Genomic DNA, 25,685 nt, shown 5'->3' with positions numbered 1-25,685 from the left:
ATGCAAATCTTAATACTGTATGTTATTTATCTTTCACACTATTTTTAACAATGTCTCTATTCCTAGATGAAAAGTACTGCTCAAGACAGATATCTTGCACAAAAACCTAGATGCAAAATTAACAATGTCCTAATCCCAGGAATTCTCCAAAGTGCTTAATTAGTAATGATTTCTACAGTAAGGTTGTAAGGTTTCAAGTCTCAATAACTTCTTGCCTAAAAAAAAAAAATTATGTGAAATTCTGTGATATCACTTATACAGAAAAATTAAGCTTAACTTGAAAGGCAGATCATACTTCAATAGCATGGAAACTGCACAATGTGGATAACTCAAGAGAGCCAAGCATTGAGGTTTTGTACAACAGGTAAATAGGGCGTCTCCTAGGATGTCACAGAATGCAGTTGACTGACTACAGCCTCTACTCACTTTGCGACGTAATCATTTACCGACGCCTTGGACTTATGACGGGCTCTCTGACCAGTATTTATACCTAAATAATGTATATTAGAACTGATTTCCTCTATTCTGTTTATTTCAATATACAGTACACTACTGTATAAACATTTAAAATTATACCAGAAATGTTATAAATGGTGCAAAGATGACATTAAAACAGTATCAAAGATGGTTGACACAAACCCACTACCATTATAGTGTGCTCCTCACTTAGTGATGAATTTGTTTAACGATGTGGTCTTAGGAACGGAACTCCATCGTTCAGTGAGGAGAGGCTGTATAATAAAATCGACAAACTAGAGATTTTAAAAAAGATGTCATGGAATGCAGCTGATGAACTATAATAAAATCGACATGCTGAAGGTTTAAAAAAAAAAGATGTAACAGCATGCACCTATGATAAAATTGACAAAATGAAGGTTTTAAAAAGTATTATGTGGATCATTAAAAAGGCCAGAAAACTTACTGCAGTGTCATCTTCCTTGTAAATCTTGATAGTTTTGTCTGCATCGCAGGTAATTAGCCGTGAGCCACTCTGATCAAATGTCATGGCAAACACCCCGGCTTCACTGTCCATAGAACCTGTGAAAATAAAGCCCAATGATCATTGAATCTTTTTTACAATTAGAATATAAATAATATAATAAACTACTAGGTAGTAGGTTGGTAGACAGCAACCGCCCAGGGTGGTACTACCGTCCTGCCAAGTGAGTGTAAAACGAAATCCTGTAATTGTTTTACATGATGGTAGGATTGCTGGTGTCCTTTTTTCTGTTTCATAAACATGCAAGATTTCAGGTAGGTCTTGCTACTTCTACTTACACTTAGGTCACACTACACATACATGTGCAAGCATATATATATACATACCCCTCTGGGTTTTCTTCTATTTTCTTTCTAGTTCTTGTTCTTGTCTATTTCCTATTATCTCCATGGGGAAGTGGATCAGAATTCTTCCTCTGTAAGCCATGCGTGTTGTAAGAGTCGACTAAAATGCCAGGAGCAAGGTGCTAGTAACCCCTTCTCCTTTATATATTACTAAATGTAAAAGGAGAAACTTTTGTTTTTCCTTTTGGGCCACCCCGCCTCAGTGGGATATGGCCGGTGTGTTGAAAGAAAGAATAAACTACACAGCGCTGTATGACCCTTGTGGGTTTAGCACTTAATTATGATAATAATAATAATAATAAACTATAAAAATTCTATCACTGCTATATGATCTTCAAAATTATATAGAGGTGGTACCATGTTCTGATGAATTGTTTTTATGCAGATTAACATGATGAATCAAAAATCAACCAGAATTATTTTTATTTTTATGGAAAGGACTAAACCCTTAACAGTCAAATAAGACATCCTGAAATTAGCATTCATTTATGCTAAATGCCAAATACTGTAAAAAGCTTTCAGAATTCAAAGAAGAAATTAAAATTATGTTAATCAACTTGTAAATACAATAACAAATATAATTTTTCTTTGAGATTTCAACTGCCAAAAATGGAATAGTGTGTATGAAGAAGAAGATAAATATGAATTTTCCTGGAAGTCATCCATATGAACCACCTCGTATGAAATGCAGTTTATAATCTTTCTGAATCAATATCAGCACTGTATGGCCCTTGTCGGGTTTTGCTTAGTTTTGATAATAATAATAATAATAATAATAATAATAATAATAATAATAATAATAATAATAATACTTCTGAATCAATAGACAAATAACTCACACACTGGAGAAAGAAAATTATGACTCTTTCAGTCCAACTAGTGTGTGACTAGTTAATAGTCCAAGTCGGACCAAAATGTCATCATAAGTTATTTTCTCCTATGTGCGGGTTATTCGTGTATTGCTCCAGTCATGGTATTGTGCCTTTCATTCTTTCTGACTTAAAAGTGAAAGAGTAAGTCAAGCACCGTGGCTGGAACAATTCACAATCAACCCACAATATGGAGAGGAAACTTCAAAGAACCTTTTGGTCCATCCTGGACTGACAACTTGATTAAAGTCTAGTATGAAGTGAAGCATCATCTCAGATTTCCTTTCCAAGTTATATAATTAGAGTTGTGAAAAGTGGAAAATTTGAGGGCTTGTATTACATAAGAATAATGCTGCTCAAATCCAGGTACAGACTGGGTATTCCTTATCCGGAATGCTTGGGGACAGAAGTGCCTTGGATTTCAGAATTTTCTGGATTTTGGATTTAGGGATGGGACCAAAGTCTAAACACAAATATCAAATATATTCCACATACAGCTTATACAGCAAGTAATTTTACACAGCCTCTCCTCACTTAATGACCGAGTTCCATTCCTAGGAATAGGTCGGTAAGTGAAATGGTCGTTAAGCGAGGAGCATACTGAACTGGTAGTGGGTTTCTGTCAGTCATCTTTAGATATTTTTTCAATGTCACTTTTGCACCATTTATAACATTTTTAGTATATTTTTAAACATTTATACAGTAGTGCACTGTATATTGTAATAAACAGAATAGAGGAAATCAACTCTAATATACATTACTAAGGTTTGCACATTGGTTGGAGAGCTCGTCATGACTCTGAGCGGTTGGTAAACTAGTACATCGCTAAGTGAGGAGTGACTGTAAAATATTTATAAAACAACAATATTTTTAATAAAAGCAGCACAGCAGCATTGTCAGAATACCTGAATCAGCACTTCAAAAAACAACAAACAGTGGTAGGCTTTCAGTCTCCATATTCAATGCATACTTTGATTAAAAGGCTGCTGTACACTATTTTTTCTTATCGTTGTTACTCACAGGGGAATCTGCAGCCCTTTTGACATTTCCAACAATATCTTCGCACCTCAGAAAAGAGAAAATGCACAAAGCACACAGTAATCATAGTGAGTACTGCATGCAGGTCTGGCAGAGACAAATGTTGGTAACAAAATGGTGACAATAAGGCATCAGAGCCTCACCCAGGGTATCTGAGATCACGTGTTACAACTGTCCAAGCACACAGAGACGTGCATAATGCCTGGGAACCTTCCCAGAACCACAAGAAATTTTCCATTTGTGGCATCATATCCTTACTCTTTCTAGCCAATTCATTCAGAACACTACTTTAGTATATGTCCAACTTAACATCTAATTTTAATTTTAACATTAATTTAATTACACTATTAATCAAGAACTCAATTTATATTAGTTTTTGGTACCCTTCATAAAGTTCAAGTTAAAATTTGCTGTAGTCTTTTTCCTCTCCTAATGCATACAAATAGATGGTTAATCAAACTGAAAAAAATTAAGAACTATAAAGTGACCATTTCTCCACGGGGCAATGGAACAGAATTCTTCCTCCGTAAGCCATGTTTGTCATATAAGGCGACTAAAATGACAGAAGCAAGGGACTAGTAACCTCTTCTCCTGTACATTACTAAAGTTAAAAAGAGAAACTTTTGTTTTTCTTTTTGGGCCACCCTGCTTTGGTGGGATATGGCCAGTTTGTTGAAAGAAGAAAAAAGCCACCATTTCTGTGGAATAATAACTGAACTGAGCAAAGAGCTTTTTATGAATACATTTTTGCCACAGGGATTTTCATTAAATATATACAAAGAACACAAAATCAACAGTACATAAAGCATAGGGGTCAGGTTCAGGTTCAGGTCAGGTGAGGTCTAATCTAGAGGGTGTTGCATTTTGTGTCTTTCTACTACAAGTGTGATATTTCCTTCAGTGTTGAACCAATATTGACTATGGTCTATAAATGAACATCACACTCACTACATACAAAACATCCTCCTCACCTGGTTGCACCGGTGCCTGGAGTTTCTGGAAGTTATATCCCGTCCGCCAATCCCAGAAATAGAGGGTGCCATTGTCTGCTCCAGACACTAGAACCCCTTCTCGGTTCATTGCCAGGCAGTTGACTATAGCATTGTGGCCTGTCAGGTTCTGTAAAAGTTATTCATATATAATAATGTATCAAAATAAGCATAGTATATGGAAGACCGCAATACTCAATGAGCTACAAAAGAATTCGAGTTCTAAATACTTTTTTTAGTATCCTAGCAATAAAGCAACTAAGTTAAACCTATAACTGCATTTATGGGGAAGCACTAAAACTATAAAGGTCATACAATGTCTAGGGAATGAGATGAAATCAGATATGATCCAAAAAATGCAAAGGTAAGACAAAACAAGATAAGATAAAGTAGGTCCAATTCATGTGATCAAGAGAATTTCACCAGCACCAGGGTCTCTCCTTAGAAGGGAAAATCAATTGTAAGCATGTACTATATGTAATGGTAATGGTTAAAATGCAGATGTTTCCTGACTTAATAACCTTCGAATCCCATGATAAAAGAATAGCTTCTGAATCTCAAAAGTAAAATCCAATGATTCTTCCATATTTTTTAAATATTTTTCAACCTACAGCAACAGATCATCAACAATATGCCTACTGCCTCCCTTTCAAGTACTTTATTTGTTGAATTTAGTGTTTCTATATTTTTTTTTTTTCAACAAACCGGCCGTATCCCACCAAGGCAGGGTGGCCCAAAATGAAAAACGAAAGTTTTTCTTTTTAAATTTAGTAATTTGTACAGGAGAAGGGGTTACTAGCTCTTTGTTCTCAGCAATTTAGTCGCCTCTTACAATATGCATGGCTTACGGAGGAAGAATTCTGTTCCACTTCCCCATGGAGATAAGAGGAAATAAACAAGAACAAGAACTAGAAAGAAAATAGAAGAAAACCCAAAGGGGTGTGTATATATATGCTTGTACATGTATATGTAGTGTGACCTAAGTGTAAGAAGAAGTAGCAAGACATACCTGAAATCTTGCATGTTTATGAGACAAAAAACACCAGCAATCCTACCATCATGTAAAACAATTACAGGCTTTCATTTTACACTCACTTGGCAGGACAGCAGTACCTTCCTGGGTGGTTGCTGTCTACCAACCTACTACCTAGGGTTTCTATATTTATTAACTACATTAATAAATAATGCCAGAACAGCTAATATGGAACTTCTTTCTTTCAACACACCGGCCGTATCCCACCGAGGCGGGGTGGCCCAAAAGGAAAAACGAAAGTTTCTCCTTTTACATTTAGTAATTTGTACAGGAGAAGGGGTTACTAGCTCTTTGTTCTCAGCAATTTAGTCGCCTCTTACAATATGCATGGCTTACGGAGGAAGAATTCTGTTCCACTTCCCCATGGAGATAAGAGGAAATAAACAAGAACAAGAACTAGAAAGAAAATAGAAGAAAACCCAAAGGGGTGTGTATATATATGCTTGTACATGTATATGTAGTGTGACCTAAGTGTAAGAAGAAGTAGCAAGACATACCTGAAATCTTGCATGTTTATGAGACAAAAAACACCAGCAATCCTACCATCATGTAAAACAATTACAGGCTTTCATTTTACACTCACTTGGCAGGACAGCAGTACCTTCCTGGGTGGTTGCTGTCTACCAACCTACTACCTAGGGTTTCTATATTTATTAACTACATTAATAAATAATGCCAGAACAGCTAATATGGAACTACATACACTTTTTTCTTTACTGATTTTTAACAAAAACACAATGAAATGATATCTCTCGTTACTTTTAATAAATATTTCAACCCATTCTACATTTTTCATGAGCTGATCACACAATATCCCTTAAAAATACACAACTTGAATCTTTGTATTATTTATTAATACCCTTTTTGACAATTTCCTTATTTTATTTTTATATTTGAAGGAAAGCCTTGTAAAGGGTTATACAGTGCTTAGGGAATGTAAGGAATGGGAGGAAATTAGGTTTGATTTGAAGAAGGGGAAAGTAGCTCCTATTCCTTGGATCAAGAGCCCTTCACCAAAAAAAACCAGCCTTACCTGAACAAACTTCCCTTCAGGACATTTCCATTGTTTGATGTTATCGGGTGCCCCTGACGCAAACATATAAAGTTCTGGGTGAACAGCTAAGGATCGAACACTCTTCTTGTGGTGGGTCAACGTACATGTACTCTTGCCAGCAGCCAAGTCCCACAAACGTATAGTAAAATCATGAGAGCCAGTGATTACCTGCCAAAAACAATGAGCTTCACAAAACGAGTCTTCAACATATCTGATAAAATCAAAGACTAATATGATCCTATGAGTCAGTAAGTATAAGGTGGTGACCTAAAGAAAAAACTTAAGATTTTTTTTTACACTGTAGAGATTATAGGCTATGCAACCTAAAACAATTAATGGAGGTTAGGTGCTCCAAGTAAAAAACAAGGAAAACAGTTGTACCGAGACTTGCCCATAATCTCTCTAAATGCTTAGTGCCAGTGATGTGTCCGCTAAGCAATGAATCTCTTCTAACTGCCTTTAAAAGTTAATTACGTTTGTAGGAGCACTTGGAACATTTTGCAAATAATTCTATCACTTAAATGAAGTAATTACATTTTTATTTACATTGAGAAAAAAGAATTTGTAGGAAGAATAAAAAATAATCTGAGCAAGCACATACCACTGGAGGAAGTACAGAGTGTGTCAGAACTTCTGAACTCATTTTAAATTAAAATATTTCTTCCTAAAGTTACAGGTAAAACTGCTTAATATAAGGCATCTTGAGATCTAGACTTTTGGTTTCATTATAGAACAGTATAAAGGTCTGCACCAGAACAAGCTGAAGCTGTGGAAATTTACATAATGACAAAATATTAAGTTGTACAGGCTAGAGAGCATACTGAAATAAGATGTTATTATGATTAGTTTCAGAAATCCTAAGCTAGTGGTGCCTCACATCTAGGGTGGGTAAGTAGAGATCTGAAAAGACAAAAAGCCACAATACTGTGACTTGAAAAAAGAGACGTATGATGATGTTTTGTTCAAGTTGGACCATTAACTTGTCACATACTGACTAGTTATGACTTATGATGACATTTTGATCCAAGTTGGACCAAAATGTCATCATAAGTTTCTCCTGTGTGGGGGTTATTTGGGTAGCATTCCAACTTACATCAACAGACTGACTGGCAAGCCATAATGCAGAAATATAATGTCTGTCATATTTATTTTGGCTATTTTCATTTAATTATTTAAAGGACTAAACTCATGCAGATCATCCAGCACATGGCATGGTGGAGGATCGATCTTGTATTCACTAAGTGGATGATTGATCTGCTACCTATTTGTATTCACTTGTCACAGCAGATAAGAATATTCATATTATTCTTTTAAAACACATTTACCGAGACCTAGCATGTTTTCCTATAAAAATACTACCTGTGTAAGAGGTGAAACCAGTGAATAGTGTATCCTAAGGTTAATCAACAAAATTCTTTCCAGACATTTCAATATTCCTACAGGTTTCTCATTAGTTCACTGATCCATGAAGTTCTTCATGCATCCACTTCCAAATGTATAAATTGCTCACATCCTCCACTCTCCTGCCTTTCATCTTTTTCACTAATCTTTGAATCTTATATGTACCTATTCTCATCACCCTGCTCTTCTCTGCATTAACTTTCAACTACCATTTTTTTTTTTTTACATATCCTTCCCAGTTCCTTTACCATCCTTTTATGCTTCCCTTCTCGAATTTCAGATCTTGGCCCGGGAATTGCATGTACCATACGCGTCCCCTTGCCTGGGGGGCGCCGTCAGTCTGGTTCTGTCGCTGCTTGAGTGAGCATTCATCCAAAACATTTCGCAATTTTTGTGCTTGTTTATTGATTGTGACTGTGAAATAAGCCACCATGGACCCAAAGAAAGTTCCTAGTGCCAGTCCTTTGTTAAAGAAACTGAGAAACACAATAGAATTAAAGAAAGAGATTGCAGAAAAATACGAGTGGCATACGTTTAGCCAAGCTTGCTAGGATGCATGGGAAGTCAAAATCAACAATCTTTTCCATCCTGGCAAAGAAAGTAGAAATCAAGGAAGCTAAAGCTGCGAAAGGGGTGAATATGCTAACGAAACAGAGGTCACAAGTAGTTGAAGATGTGGAGCAACGAAAAACAATTAGTGGGAGACAGTGCTGTGGAGTCGATCATTTGCAAAAAGGCAAGGCAGTTACATGTGGATCTTGTAGAGAAAATGCCTGAAACAAGTGGTGGTGTTAGCGAATTTAAGGCCAGCAGAGGCTGGTTCGAGAGATTCAAGAAGAGAAGTGGCATACATGGTGAGGCTTTAAGTTCAGACAAATGTGCGGCTGAAAAATTCGTGCATGAATTCAAGGATTACGTAGAGGCTGAAGGATTCCTCCCCAACAAGTGTTCAATAGTGATGAAACAGGCTTCTTTTGGAAGAAAATGCCAAAGAGGACCTACATCATGCAGGAGGAAAAGGCACTGCCAAGACACAAGCCTATGAAAGACAGGCTAACTCTCTTGTTCTGTGCTAATGCTAGTGGGGATTTCAAAGCGAAGCCTTTACTGGTGTATCACTCGGAAAATCCCAGTGTGTTCAAGAAAAACAATGTCATGAAGAGTAAATTATGTGTGATGTGGAAAGCTAATAATAAGGCATGGACCATGAGGCATATTTTCATTGACTGGGTCTATGAAGTATTTGGCCCAAGTGTGAAAAAATACCTCCTGGAAAATAAATTGCCACTCAAGCGCCTCCTGGTACTGGACAATGCTCTTGCTCATCCTCCAGACTTGGAAGACCAATTGTTTAGGGACTTCAATTTTATAACAGTGAAGTTCTTACCTCCTAACACCACTCCTCTCATCCAGCCCATGGACCAGCAGGTCATTTCTAACTTCAAAAAACTCTACACTAAAGCAATGTTTCAAAGGTGTTTTGAAGTGACTTCAACACTGAACTGACTCTAAGACAGTTCTGGAGGGATCACTTCAATATCCTCCATTGCATAAGCCTTATAGGTAAGGCTTGGCAGCAAGTGACTTCCAGGACTTTGAACTCTGCTTGGAGAAAATTGTGGCAAGAATGTGTCCAAGAGAAGGATTTTGAAGGGCTTGAGGCTGACCCTGTCAACCCTATGCCTGTTGTGGAATGTATTGTGTCTTTGGGGAAGTCCATGGGGTTAGAGGTGAGTGGCCAGGATGTGGAAGAGTTGGTGGAGGACCACAGGGAAGAGCTAGCCACTGAAGAGCTGCAAGACCATCAACTGGAACAGCAACAGACTGCAACTGAGGAAATTGCTTCAGAGGAGGAGGAAGAAAGAGGGAAGAAGGTGCCTTCTTCAGTGATTAAGGATATGTGTGCAAAGTGGAATGAGTTGCAAAGTTTTGTTGAAAAATATCACCCTGACCAAGCTGAAACAAGCCATATCTGCAACATGTTCAGTGACAAAACCTTGTCCCACTTCAGGTAAATCTTAAAGAGGTGCCAGAAACAGAGCTCTCTGGACAGTTTTTTTTTTTTGTGTGTGATAGGGATCCAGTGACTCTCAAGCTGGTCCTAGTGCCAGTAAAAGACAAAGAAGGGAAGTAACCCCAGAGAGGGACTTGATACCTGAAGTCCTTATGGAGGGGGATTCCCCTTCCAAACAATAACCCCAACTCCCTCTCCCCTCCTCGCCTTCTTCCATATTCCAACAAGAATCTTCAATAAACGTATGTAATGTTTATATTTATTTATAATTGTTTTCTGTATGTAAAATTATAGTTATTCTTTAAAAAATGAATTTTTTGTGAATACTTTTAGGTGTCTGGAACGGATTAATTGTATTTACATTATTTCTTATGGGAAATATTGCTTCAGTTTTCACATTTTTCGGAATTAGAACCACCTTCTGGAACGGATTAAGGGTGAAATCTGGGTACCACTGTATATAGTTTTACAGACTATTATACATGTACAATTACACAATGTTTGTAATAAACATACAATAGTTATAGATATGCACATGCAGTAATTTAGCAACCGTAATCTGTCTGTTAGATGGGAGTGAATAGAAGAATAATAATAAAAAAAATTCTACTGTATAAAGCACTTGAATTATTGCTGGTGATTTTTTCAAGTTCTTTTAATCTATTACACTAACCTGAGGTTCTGCTGCTTGACATACAACTGATGCAATGGTATTGGTATGACCAGTAAGTGTATGAATGTTTGCTTTAGTCCGAAGGTCCCATACGCGGGCCGTAGAGTCTCGGCCACAAGTAACTAAGACATCAATTGTTGGATGCAATGCTAATCCATAACAGGCACTCAGATGACCATGATAATGTCTAATCACCTGGAAAAAAAATATGAAAATATGTGTATTGCTCAACCATAAATTAAGATTATGAATAATGAATTAAATTTCAGTGCTAAAATTAAAAAAAAATTGGGAGACTGGAAATCCTGCAGACATGTGTGAGCATATTAGATTGGAGTGAGTGGAGATACATGGTTTTGAGGCTCTGACTTAGTAAATAATTCATATGCACCTTTTTATGCATCAACCTGAATGAAAATATACCTTTAATTTCACTTGGTAGAAATATACAACAGGTCTCAAGGCTATTTTGTCTATCAAATTTATTGTATGTAAAGGATAAAATATAAAAGTTTAAGTACATCATGGAATTAAACATTGTGTTATATGGAATATTCACTTGAGTTTATTATTTCGTTGTTATGAAAAGTTCTTGGAGGATATGTACGCGAATAAATTTTATGGCTTTTGTTAGTTACTTAGTAATTTATCCCTCAATTACATTTAATGTATCATTAGGCATTGTGTGATATTTTTTTTTTTTATTATCACACTGGCCGATTCCCACCAAGGCAGGGTGGCCCGAAAAAGAAAAACTTTCACCATCATTCACTCCATCACTGTCTTGCCAGAAGGGTGCTTTACACTACAGTTTTTAAACTGCAACATTAACACCCCTCCTTCAGAGTGCAGGCACTGTACTTCCCATCTCCAGGACTCAAGTCCGGCCTGCCGGTTTCCCTGAATCCCTTCATAAATGTTACTTTGCTCACACTCCAACAGCACGTCAAGTATTAAAAACCATTTGTCTCCATTCACTCCTATCAAACACGCTCATGCATGCCTCCTGGAAGTCCAAGCCCCTCGCACACAAAACCTCCTTTACCCCCTCCCTCCAACCTTTCCTAGGCCGACCCCTACCCCGCCTTCCTTCCACTACAGACTGATACACTCTTGAAGTCATTCTGTTTCGCTCCATTCTCTCTACATGTCCGAACCACCTCAACAACCCTTCCTCAGCCCTCTGGACAACAGTTTTGGTAATCCCGCACCTCCTCCTAACTTCCAAACTACGAATTCTCTGCATTATATTCACACCACACATTGCCCTCAGACATGACATCTCCACTGCCTCCAGCCTTCTCCTCGCTGCAACATTCATCACCCACGCTTCACACCCATATAAGAGCGTTGGTAAAACTATACTCTCATACATTCCCCTCTTTGCCTCCAAGGACAAAGTTCTTTGTCTCCACAGACTCCTAAGTGCACCACTCACTCTTTTTCCCTCATCAATTCTATGATTCACCTCATCTTTCATAGACCCATCCGCTGACACGTCCACTCCCAAATATCTGAATACGTTCACCTCCTCCATACTCTCTCCCTCCAATCTGATATTCAATCTTTCATCACCTAATCTTTTTGTTATCCTCATAACCTTACTCTTTCCTGTATTCACCTTTAATTTTCTTCTTTTGCACACCCTACCAAATTCATCCACCAATCTCTGCAACTTCTCTTCAGAATCTCCCAAGAGCACAGTGTCATCAGCAAAGAGCAGCTGTGACAACTCCCACTTTGTGTGTGATTCTTTATCTTTTAACTCCACGCCTCTTGCCAAGACCCTCGCATTTACTTCTCTTACAACCCCATCTATAAATATATTAAACAACCACGGTGACATCACACATCCTTGTCTAAGGCCTACTTTTACTGGGAAAAAATTTCCCTCTTTCCTACATACTCTAACTTGAGCCTCACTATCCTCGTAAAAACTCTTCACTGCTTTCAGTAACCTACCTCCTACACCATACACTTGCAACATCTGCCACATTGCCCCCCTATCCACCCTGTCATACGCCTTTTCCAAATCCATAAATGCCACAAAGACCTCTTTAGCCTTATCTAAATACTGTTCACTTATATGTTTCACTGTAAACACCTGGTCCACACACCCCCTACCTTTCCTAAAGCCTCCTTGTTCATCTGCTATCCTATTCTCCGTCTTACTCTTAATTCTTTCAATTATAACTCTACCATACACTTTACCAGGTACACTCAACAGACTTATCCCCCTATAATTTTTGCACTCTCTTTTATCCCCTTTGCCTTTATACAAAGGAACTATGCATGCTCTCTGCCAATCCCTAGGTACCTTACCCTCTTCCATACATTTATTAAATAATTGCACCAACCACTCCAAAACTATATCCCCACCTGCTTTTAACATTTCTATCTTTATCCCATCAATCCCGGCTGCCTTACCCCCTTTCATTTTGCCTACTGCCTCACGAACTTCCCCCACACTCACAACTGGCTCTTCCTCACTCCTACAAGATGTTATTCCTCCTTGCCCTATACACGAAATCACAGCTTCCCTATCTTCATCAACATTTAACAATTCTTCAAAATATTCCCTCCATCTTCCCAATACCTCTAACTCTCCATTTAATAACTCTCCTCTCCTATTTTTAACTGACAAATCCATTTGTTCTCTAGGCTTTCTTAACTTGTTAATCTCACTCCAAAACTTTTTCTTATTTTCAACAAAATTTGTTGATAACATCTCACCCACTCTCTCATTTGCTCTCTTTTTACATTGCTTCACCACTCTCTTAACCTCTCTCTTTTTCTCCATATACTCTTCCCTCCTTGCATCACTTCTACTTTGTAAAAACTTCTCATATGCTAACTTTTTCTCCCTTACTACTCTCTTTACATCATCATTCCACCAATCGCTCCTCTTCCCTCCTGCACCCACTTTCCTGTAACCACAAACTTCTGCTGAACACTCTAACACTACATTTTTAATCCTACCCCATACCTCTTCGACCCCATTGCCTATGCTCTCATTTGCCCATCTATCCTCCAATAGCTGTTTATATCTTACCCTAACTGCCTCCTCTTTTAGTTTATAAACCTTCACCTCTCTCTTCCCTGATGCTTCTATTCTCCTTGTATCCCATCTACCTTTTACTCTCAGTGTAGCTACAACTAGAAAGTGATCTGATATATCTGTGGCCCCTCTATAAACATGTACATCCTGAAGTCTACTCAGCAGTCTTTTATCTACCAATACATAATCCAACAAACTACTGTCATTTCGCCCTACATCATATCTTGTATACTTATTTATCCTCTTTTTCTTAAAATATGTATTACCTATAACTAAACCCCTTTCTACACAAAGTTCAATCAAAGGGCTCCCATTATCATTTACACCTGGCACCCCAAACTTACCTACCACACCCTCTCTAAAAGTTTCTCCTACTTTAGCATTCAGGTCCCCTACCACAATTACTCTCTCACTTGGTTCAAAGGCTCCTATACATTCACTTAACATCTCCCAAAATCTCTCTCTCTCCTCTGCATTCCTCTCTTCTCCAGGTGCATACACGCTTATTATGACCCACTTCTCGCATCCAACCTTTACTTTAATCCACATAATTCTTGAATTTACACATTCATATTCTCTTTTCTCCTTCCATAACTGATCATTTAACATTACTGCTACCCCTTCCTTTGCTCTAACTCTCTCAGATACTCCAGATTTAATCCCATTTATTTCCCCCCACTGAAACTCTCCTACCCCCTTCAGCTTTGTTTCGCTTAGAGCCAGGACATCCAACTTCTTTTCATTCATAACATCAGCAATCATCTGTTTCTTGTCATCCGCACTACATCCACGCACATTTAAGCAACCCAGTTTTATAAAGTTTTTCTTCTTCTCTTTTTTAGTAAATGTATACAGGAGAAGGGGTTACTAGCCCATTGCTCCCGGCATTTTAGTCGCCTCATACGACACGCATGGCTTACGGAGGAAAGATTCTTTTCCACTTCCCCATGGACAATAGAAGAAATAAAAAGGACAAGAGCTATTTAGAAAAAGGGAGAAAAACCTAGATGTATGTATATATATATATGCATGTGCGTGTCTGTGAAGTGTGACCAAAGTGTAAGTAGGAGTAGCAAGATATCCCTGTTATCTAGCGTGTTTATGAGACAGAAAAAGAAACCAGCAATCCTACCATCATGCAAAACAGTTACAGGTTTTTGTTTCACAGTCATCTGGCAGGACGGTAGTACTTCCCTGGGTGGTTGCTGTCTACCAACCTACTACCTATCGGGCAAGTTTCCAAGGTGGGTGCCACTTAGGTCTTGGTAACGTCGGAGCACGGCGAGGCACGAGCGACTGCTGGCCTATACTAGCACCAGTGATCTGAGAAGGAACAACTGCCATGCTGACTGGTGATGGCGCTGGTGGAGGGGGAGCCTGGGGGCTTGATGGTGGTGGAAGAGCCAAGGGAGCCGACACAGAGCCATTTGTAACACTATTTGGCCTGGGTGGGTGGTCTTCAGGTTCACCATCATAAACAGCTTGTGTGGCTGCCTTTCTTTTATTCTGCTTTACTAGGTTGAGGACTGGACCATACTGGTCCCGGGACTTTACTAGCCGTCGAAGTTTCTCCAAAGACTCGTCAACTGGAGGCAAAGCTCCCTGATCGCATAAAAACATATCATGAGTCCGTTTCAAAGATCGGAAAACCAACGTATGCACTGAATGGCGCTGAACATCATCTGTAGTTGATGGCATGTTGACTGCTGAAAAATAACAGTAAACTCATTAGTAAAAATGAATAATATAACAAGCTATTGGTAGGAATTGAAAAGTTTAATTAAAGTTAAACTTGTCATTTGTAACAAACAGTATTTTATAGTGATGTGTTTTATTTTCTTATACGTATTAGAGCCCCAAAAGTATAATTTCACAAATTTTTGTGCCTACTGTACTTAATAGCTCTTATATCTAATTGCTTAACACAGAGAGCCTTCAGCTTATTAATGGACTTCTCATTTTTCTGATGAACAATTCCAGCTGCATAAAATTTAACAACATACTTAATACAGTGAAAAAATTAGTGAAAAATAATTATTTAGTTCATATACAATACTGTATATGCATACATGCGAGGAACCTTGTGATGATGTTTCAGTCTGTCTTCAACTATTGTCAGTTCACAACTGGGGATTTTTTCTAACCACATTATAGTGACTTTTTTGTCTTCTACATACAGTGGTTACAATAAACCCTCCACATAATACACTAATTAGGGAGTGGGGAGATAGGTGGGTGGAAATAGAAACTTTGGTGGACACAGAAAAGATTGTTTTGCCATTATTGCAATAAGGTATATTAAAATGTACTGCTCCATAACGTGGGTCAATATAGAGTAAAAATTAGGATTAGTGTGCCCGAAATGCCTAGGCATGCTAGTAGCCTTCTTTGTAATTAATATTTTATAATATGTAAACCACACATTATAAGCTTTGAAAGGAAATAAACATTTTCATTTTCAATAACTGATAATTCTGTGACCAATGGAATTTGTCCATTTCTTCCAAATTGACTGACGGTAGATTTTGTCCTATATATCCAAAATTCGTTACACGGAGGTCTCACTATACGTCTTCATTTAGATTACACCGTGTATATAGGTATTACATTATTATTATTATTATTATTATTATTATTATTATTACCAATACTACTACTGTTATTTCCGTCACAGCAGAAATCAATCACCTACTGTTTTTTGCTATATTACTTTATCCTAAGTTAAATTTAAATAATGTATATGTGTGCCCATAATATGTGTGTGCCCTTAACACCACTATAAAAAAAAATATATAACATATGAAACCTAAATAAAAGAAAAAAAAAAACTTACTTTAACTTTGCCTGACAATACAGCGGAACTTTGAGCAGTGTTATCCTGATATATGTTATTATCTTCCTCTCAACACCTTCAGTTGTCTTCTTAACACACGTAGTTCATGTATATGTAACTCTTAACGTCTGCATAATGTTAAAATGCCTTCTCTTACTCAAGATACGAACAATTTATTGAATTTAGCTTTCCCCTCACACACAAGACGGTGTTGTTATTGTTGGAGTTATTAAGGGCCGCTAAAACTTGTGGCTTACTGAACCCTTCCTTCAGGGGGTCTGTAAGTTTATTCAGGTATACACAAATTTTTATTTTATGTATTTTATTTATTTAATGTCTTTGCAAACAGTACATTGAGATTGTGTATATACAATAGTGGGTTGCAGTGCAAAGAGAGCCTCTATTATGCCTAGGCATTATGGGCCAACTTAACATTATTGGCTTACATTCTACTTAATACTAAGGAGTAGTATATCGTAAGAGATAAGGTAAGATTTCGTTCGGATTTTTAACCCCGGAGGGTTAGCCACCCAGGATAACCCAAGAAAGTCAGTGCGTCATCGAGGACTGTCTAACTTATTTCCATTGGGGTCCTTAATCTTGTCCCCCAGGATGCGACCCACACCAGTCGACTAACACCCAGGTACCTATTTGCTGCTAGGTGAACAGGACAACAGGTGTAAGGAAACGTGTCGAAATGTTTCCACCCGCCGGGAATCGAACCCGGGCCCTCCGTGTGTGAAGCGGGAGCTTTAGCCAGTTGTACAGTATAGTTACAAATATAGTTATATAGATAGTAAGTAAGTTTATTCAGGTATACACAAATACAGTTACATAGAATTACCATAAATAGCAGCATATGTGTAGAGAATCTAGGATAACCCGTGAAAAAGTCGGAGTGAATTATTTCCATTGGGGTCCTTTATAAACATTGTGAGGTCCCACCGGTTATTTAGGTACAGGCCCTCATAAGTACAGTTATCATACATAGTAATGTATGTGTAAATTATCACTGGGGGTCCTTAAGTTATTGCAAAGGTCATCTTTGTTCAAGGACCCCAATTGAAATCAGAAACTCCAATGGAAATAAGTCACTTTGACATTTTTGGGTTTCCTAGGTAATTTACTCTAAATAATAATTGTACTTATGTGTATCTGTGTCTAAATAAACTTACTTGCTTACTAAAATTTTCTCTGGGAAGAGAAAAGGGAAGTGGACCCCATTGGTTAAACCCTAACTGAGCTAAACGCCCAGTCCCTGGACCCATTATGTACCTATGTAACCTGTAAATATCTTTTTAACATGTCATGATTGTGATCAGATCTACCTGGAATTCAATACCTTTGTATCTTGCTCTGCTATCAAAACTTTGGGGTCCAGTCTCTGGACCCATTATGTACCTGTGTAATCTTTTGACTACCGCCCACAGGATGGGTATGGGGTGCATAATAAACATATTAAACTAAGCTAAACGCCCACACACCACCCCAAACACATTCCCACACGCGTGGAGGACAAGAGAACCAGGAGACTATAATGAAAACTAGATAAAATAGACACTGGTGGTGGTTTACTTTTTCAGTGGATGCTTGGGTATCTCACGAACAGAAACTCAGCTTCATTGTTTCAGGGATACTAAGGAAATGCAACTTGGCACTCCCAAAGGCGGTGTATTAAGTCCTACACTGTTTAATGTATTAATTCTGAATTACCTGTGGGATCCCAGCTTTAGTAAACAAATTCACCAGTGCTCTCAAAAGCACACGTGTAGTAATTTAACGTAGTGGGATGGCCTCGGGGAACCTAATAGTAGAACAAATAATGGTGAGTAAGTACTGGTTACCCATCTTAGTTTTGGGTAGTCAATGTTCTTAATTTACACTAAATACCCCCAGCAATATCACAGTTAACTATGCTGAAGTTATTCTTGTGCATACTAAAACGTATCATGAAATCAAACCACTCTAAATCACATACAGACGGCCAGTGATAGAAGTGGACCATCACAATTAAACGTTAATGGCAGGCTTATTGAAATTACACGTCAAGATAAGATAAGATAAGATTTCGTTCGGATTTTTAACCCCGGAGGGTTAGCCACCCAGGATAACCCAAGAAAGTCAGTGCGTCATCGAGGACTGTAACTTATTTCCATTGGGGTCCTTAATCTTGTCCCCCAGGATGCGACCCACACCAGTCGACTAACACCCAGGTACCTATTTGCTGCTAGGTGAACAGGACAATAGGTGTAAGGAAACGTGTCGGAATTTCCACCCGCCGGGAATCGAACCCGGGCCCTCCGTGTGTGAAGCGAGTTTTAGCCACCAGACCACCGAGCATTACTGTTCCATGTACACTAATAGCTGTGAATAAAATTAACCAACATTGTAAAGATAGACTTAAAGCTTTCAAAACTGTTGAAGGAGACCAAACAGAGTTGAATAACTATAGGCCAATATCCAACTTACACCCTCTCTCAAAAATCTTCGAAAAATTAATTCATAAACGAATCTACTCCTACCTTATCTCCCAAAACATACTCAACCCCTGCCAATTTGGATTCAGGCCTAATAAAAATACTAATGATGCTATTATACACATGCTAGAACATATATACACTGCAATAGAGAAAAAAGAAGTCCCACTGGGGATCTTCATTGACTTACGTAAAGCTTTTGATACAGTTGACCATGACTTGCTCCACGTAAAATTATCACACTATGGTATAAGAGGGCACTCCCTCAACTACCTCAAGTCATACCTCAGCAACAGAAGCCAATATGTGTACGCAAATGGGGCAAACTCTTCTGCACAACCAATTACAGTTGGTGTCCCACAGGGAAGTGTCCTTGGCCCTCTTCTCTTTCTCCTATACATAAATGACCTACCAAATGCTTCTCAATTACTCAAACCCACACTATTTGCTGATGACACAACATACGTCTTCTCCCACCCGAGCCCAGTCACGCTAGCCAATACTGTAAATACCGAATTACAGAAAATATCTACCTGGATGAGTACTAACAAACTTACACTAAACATTGACAAAACCTACTTCATTCAGTTTGGTAACAGAGCTACAGATGTCCCTCTTAACATAATGATAAACGGATCACCTATCACAAAGCTAACAGAGGGAAAATTCTTAGGAATCCACCTTGATAATAGACTCAAATTTCATACACATATACAACAAATTTCTAAGAAAATTTCCAAGACTGTAGGCATACTATCGAAGATACGGTACTATGCTCCACAGTCAGCCCTCCTGGCCCTATATCACTCTCTTATTTACCCCTATCTCACCTATGGAATTTGTGCATGGGGCTCAACAACAAGTAACCATCTCAGACCACTAATTACCCAACAAAAGGCTGCAGTTAGAATGATAACAAATTCTCACTACAGGCAGCACACTCCACCAATATTCAATACACTCAACCTACTCACCATACAAAACATCCATACTTATTACTGCACCTATTACATACATAGAACACTCAACTCTGATATTAACCCTCCCCTCAAACATCTCCTTGCCAACCTCAACAGAACACATGACCATAACACAAGGCACAGATCACTCTTTGATATTCCTCGTGTCCATCTCACGCTATGCAAAAACTCAATGCACATAAAAGGCCCTAAAATCTGGAATTCATTACCTGTTAATATAAAAGAAACACTACCTGTTTATAAATTCAAGTCTCTTCTCAAAGATCACTTACTCACCCAAAACCAAATAAATACTGAATAACTGAACCTTATAAATTGTATATCTTAAATGTTTCTCACAATTATATCACATAAATGTTAAACCTAAAACCCAATCTAACTTTATTATTTTTTAAATTCACTACCTAACAGAATACTCCATTCTACTGAATTTACAACAATGCATGCAACCATATGACCTGTCTTTGTAATACTCACTTGTGCTTTATAGTAATCAGTTTACATTAATGTTTTTCACTGATTTCATCATTGCTTAGTTAATCTTAAGTTAATTTTAAGCCAGCCCGTAATGCTATGCATAGTATAAGTGGCTTTGGCATGCTGCTCTTATCTGTATTTTTTTTTGTACCTCTGTAAGTGTGCTCAAATTATAAATAAATAAATAAATAAATAAATAAGGGGGAAGAGCCCCTCACCAACATCAAGGAACCTTCCTTGAGGGGAACTGTTGAAGGAAATAATCTCAGATATGGTGTATATGTTAGAATTGCAAAAATGATGTACTTAATGCACATAAGATTGTTCATAGATTGCCATGCACTAGTTTTAGTCCTACAACACAGTAAAACCATTGATAGATTCGAAACTAGTGTTTCCCTACTTGACCACATCTGGACCAACACCATATCCCCTTTAAAATCAGGCATAATTACAGATAATACCACAGACCACTACCCTACTTTCCTCATAACAACTCTTGGTAAACTACCCCAAGACACTACTAAAGTCACCTTCAGACTTCACAATGAGGCAGCCATTAATAACTTCACAACAGCAATAGCAAACATTGACTGGCACACTGAGCTAGAAACCTATACAGATATTGACGAATGTATTAATAATTTTCTAAAAAAAAACCCAATACCTCTATAACAAGCACTGCCCTAAAAAAACTAAACAGATGACAGCAAAGAGACTGAACAGTCCCTGGCTAACACCCAGCATTCTCAAATCCATAAATACAAAACACCAATATGAAAAACAGTACAGAATGGGTCACATAACCAGAGACCAAACAAAACGTTACTCGTCAATCCTAACCAGCCTGATAAGAAGGGCAAAAAAATTGTATTATGAGAACAGATTATCCAACTTACGAGGTGATATAAAAAAGACCTGGAAAACCCTATCAGAAATTCTGGGAACAAAAAAGATATCACGAAATAGCGAAATAAAATTAGCAAAAACAGATGAACCCCAACTCCCACCAACAGAAACAGCAAACAGACTCAATGATTTCTTCTCCACTATAGGACATAACCTTGCCAATAAAATCCCAAGCTCAGATACCCCACCAAATGACTACCTCACCGGCAACTACCCGAACACACTGTTCCTAGCTCCGACTAACCCATACGAAGTCTCCCTTATTATCAACGCACTAAAAAACAAGGCAGGAGATTTAAATACCTTACCACCCCTTATATACAAAAAAGTTTCACAAGTGCTATCACCAATCATTGCAACACTCTTTAACAAATCCATTGAATCCTCCACCTTCCCTACAGTACTCAAAATAGCAAGGGTCACCCCGATCCACAAAGGAGGAGACCAAACAGAGTTGAATAACTATAGGCCAATATCCAACTTACACCCTCTCTCAAAAATCTTCGAAAAATTAATTCATAAACGAATCTACTCCTACCTTATCTCCCAAAACATACTCAACCCCTGCCAATTTGGATTCAGGCCTAATAAAAATACTAATGATGCTATTATACACATGCTAGAACATATATACACTGCAATAGAGAAAAAAGAAGTCCCACTGGGGATCTTCATTGACTTACGTAAAGCTTTTGATACAGTTGACCATGACTTGCTCCACGTAAAATTGTCACACTATGGTATAAGAGGGCACTCCCTCAACTACCTCAAGTCTTACCTCAGCAACAGAAGCCAATATGTGTACGCAAATGGGGCAAACTCTTCTGCACAACCAATTACAGTTGGTGTCCCACAGGGAAGTGTCCTTGGCCCTCTTCTCTTTCTCCTATACATAAATGACCTTCCAAATGCTTCGCAATTACTCAAACCCACACTATTTGCAGATGACACTACATACGTCTTCTCTCACCCGAGCCCAGTCACGCTAGCCAATACTGTAAATACCGAATTACAGAAAATATCTACCTGGATGAGGACTAACAAACTTACACTAAACATTGACAAAACCTACTTCATTCAGTTTGGTAACAGAGCTACAGATGTCCCTCTTAACATAATGATAAATGGATCACCTATCACAAAACTAACAGAGGGAAAATTCTTAGGAATCCACCTTGATAATAGACTCAAATTTCATACACATATACATCAAATTTCTAAGAAAATTTCCAAGACTGTAGGCATACTATCGAAGATACGGTACTATGTTCCACAGTCAGCCCTCCTGGCCCTATATCACTCTCTTATTTACCCCTATCTCACCTATGGAATTTGTGCATGGGGCTCAACAACAATTAACCATCTCAGACCACTAATTACCCAACAAAAGGCTGCAGTTAGAATGATAACAAATTCTCACTACAGGCAGCACACTCCACCAATATTCAATACACTAAACCTACTCACCATACAAAACATCCATACTTATTACTGCACCTATTACATACATAGAACACTTAACTCTGATATTAACCCTCCCCTCAAACATCTCCTTGCCAACCTCAACAGAACACATGACCATAACACAAGGCACAGATCACTCTTTGATGTTCCTCGTGTCCATCTCACACTATGCAAAAACTCAATGCACATAAAAGGCCCTAAAATCTGGAATTCATTACCTGTAAATATAAAAGAAACACAACCTGTTTATAAATTCAAGTCTCTTCTCAAAGATTACTTACTCACCCAAAACCAAATAAATACTGAATAACTGAACATTATAAATTGTATATCTTAAATGTTTCTCACAATTATATCACATAAATGTTAAACCTAAAACCCAATCTAACTTTATTATTTTTTAAATACACTACCTAACAGAATCACTACCTAACTGAATGCAACCATATGACCTGTCTTTGTAATACTCACTTGTGCTTTATAGTTATCTGTTTACATTAATGTTTTATCACTGATTTCATCATTGCTTAGTAGCAGCGCTGTATAGTCCTTGTGGCTTAGCGCTTCTTTTTGATTATAATAATAATAATAATCATTGCTTAGTTAATCTTAAGTTAATTTTAAGCCAGCCCGTAATGCTATGCATAGTATAAGTGGCTTTGGCATACTGCTCTTATCTGTATTTTTTTGTACCTCTGTATGTGTGCACAAATTGGAAATAAATAAATAAATAAATAAATAAAAAAAAAATGAAGCCATGGGCTGTCTTACATTCACTAAAATACTTTATATTGGGAATGAATTATGCATACCTTGTTGGGAATTACATTTAGGCTCCATGTTATTAGTATTATAATCAAAGGGAAGCACTAAACCCGTAGGATTATACAGCTTTAGGCTCCATAGATCTCCAGGAGCATGGCGAAGTTAATGAATTAAGTAAACAAGAGAATGTTGAGTATAATTTATTTTTTTCCAAATAAAAGCATGCGAATATATTAGGAAGGAATTAGCAAAGGAGCCTGAAGAAGTATGACAGTAGAGATAGGAACTAGTAGATCTGCTGTTCTTGTTGTCCATGCTCATCCATCAGTAGAATGGGTACCTGGGTGTTAGTTGACTGGTGTGGGTCACATCCTGGGTGTTAGTCGACTGGAGTGGGTCGCGTCCTGGGACAAAAGTTGACCTAATTTGCGGGAAATGCTGAGCATAATAAGGGACTTTCTATACAGCGGTATGTCATTGATGTTAGGTAGGCCTGTATACCTTGTGCATGTACTTATAGAAATAAAGATATAATTAGTTTTATTATTATTATCATCATGAAATGTGTCAAGTTAAACATATCTATGGACACAGTAACAAGACCAGTAAATTAAAGATAGCGTTACTGCTGGACTAAGGCTAGGCTATAAGTTTATTTAGGTACATGTACGAATAAATACAATTGTCATACATAGTGACATATGTGAAAATTACCTATGATAACCCTCAAAAAAATCAGACAGTGACTTATTTCTATTGGGGCAGTATAGCTGGTATAGATATAAGGCCCATGAGACTACGAAAAAATTAATCTGGCAAGTGGCAAGTTAACAGGCGGGGTCAGGTTCAGAGAATCTACCCATGACACCACAAATAAGAGTGCACAAGTAAGTGAATCCATACACACCCTTATCTGAGTCAACAACAACAGGTGTTTAGGTTACCTACAAAAGAGCTCAGTATGGTGCCGCTGTGGTCCATTATCCAGCAATGGGCAACGTGTGATGAACACGAACGTTTCAGGAAAAGAAAATAGGAAATATTCCACACTGATTGTTACCGCAGGAAGAGGGTACAGAGAGACAGCCACGTTCCATCAATACCTACGCGGAAGTCTACTAGCCTTGTCCTTCATGTTGTTTTAGGTTTGAACTCAGGTCACTTATTCTCCAATAATTTTCGTGGCCTTATCCTAGGTAATTTACACACATGTTACAATGTAAAACAATTATAATCACCCTAAAACTTGTGTATTTGCACTTGTGTATTTTTATTATTATAATCAAAAAGAAGCGCTAAGCCACAAGGGCTATACAGCGCTGCATGCACTTGTGTAAATTCTGGTTAAATAAATATTTCCAATGGGGTCTTACACGTTTTGTAAAATTTTACCTAAAATTATTCAGGGAATTCACGAAATGTGACAAATTTCTGAAAAGGGATTACATAGTCACATAAAACAGCGTTTTATGTCCACTAAAACAGTGTTTTATGTAGATTTAGCCTCAGTAGTCAATGTTACTACTTTCCATTCATAGTTATGAGGTTTAATAATACAAAAGGTAAATTATTTACAGAAATTTATCATGAAATAACATGGAAGTTCCAATCTGGTTCCTGATTTTTTTTCTTCTTCCAAGGTTTTCCTTCATAGCTTGAGAACGCCTCACCCGATCGCCTTGAAATTTATGATACTGGTGTACTATAACTAGGAAAAGATTCATGCAACTACTGATATAAGATAAGATTTTGTTGGCACTTTTAACCCGGAGTGTTAACTACCCAAGATAACCCGAGAAAGTCAGTGCTTCATCGAAGACTGTCTGTCTTATTTCCATTATTGTTCTTTAAGCTTGTACGCCAGGATGCCACCCACACCGGTCGACTAAACGGGGACAACAGGTTTAAGTAAACACGTCCGGTATTTCCACCCTTGTCGGTCGCTCCTGTCTGTCCCAACTACTGGACAACTATGACAAGGTCCTGGATGCTCTAGAAGACAAACAGAATGCAAATGTAATATACACAGACTTTGCAAAAGCCCTTGACAAGTGTAACCATGGTGTAATAGCACACAAAATGCGTGATAAAGGAATAACAGGAAGAGTTCGTAGATGGATCTATAATTTCCTCACAAACAGAACACAAAGAGTAGTAGTCAACAGAGTAAAGTCTGAGGCGACTACGGTGAAAAGCTCTGTTCCACAAGGCACATAGCAAATAATATTGTTGCAGTAATAACACCAGGAGGCAGCTCTGATGAAAACTCACACTTACGCGAGCTTTTAAATCTCTGCACAAAATTCA

The 25,685-nt window shown here is 37.9% G+C and overlaps 1 protein-coding gene across 1 annotated transcript in view; it reads right to left on the bottom strand.

The window, feature by feature from the left end:
- Positions 1–25,685, bottom strand: part of LOC128698826 (transport and golgi organization 4) — a 178,007-nt gene that overhangs the window by 1,203 nt on the left and 151,119 nt on the right. Inside the window, exons 3-7 of the mRNA XM_070097659.1 lie at positions 14,707–15,179; positions 10,416–10,610; positions 6,307–6,495; positions 4,223–4,370; positions 923–1,038 (exon numbers count right to left, since the gene is read on the bottom strand). Coding sequence (XP_069953760.1) covers positions 923–1,038; positions 4,223–4,370; positions 6,307–6,495; positions 10,416–10,610; positions 14,707–15,179 — 1,121 coding nt within the window. The remainder of the gene's footprint in view (positions 1–922; positions 1,039–4,222; positions 4,371–6,306; positions 6,496–10,415; positions 10,611–14,706; positions 15,180–25,685) is intronic.

This window comes from Cherax quadricarinatus, chromosome 59 (genome assembly GCF_038502225.1).
Source record: "Cherax quadricarinatus isolate ZL_2023a chromosome 59, ASM3850222v1, whole genome shotgun sequence".
NCBI lineage: Eukaryota > Metazoa > Arthropoda > Malacostraca > Decapoda > Parastacidae > Cherax > Cherax quadricarinatus.
This window is presented reverse-complemented; position numbering and strand designations above follow the sequence as displayed.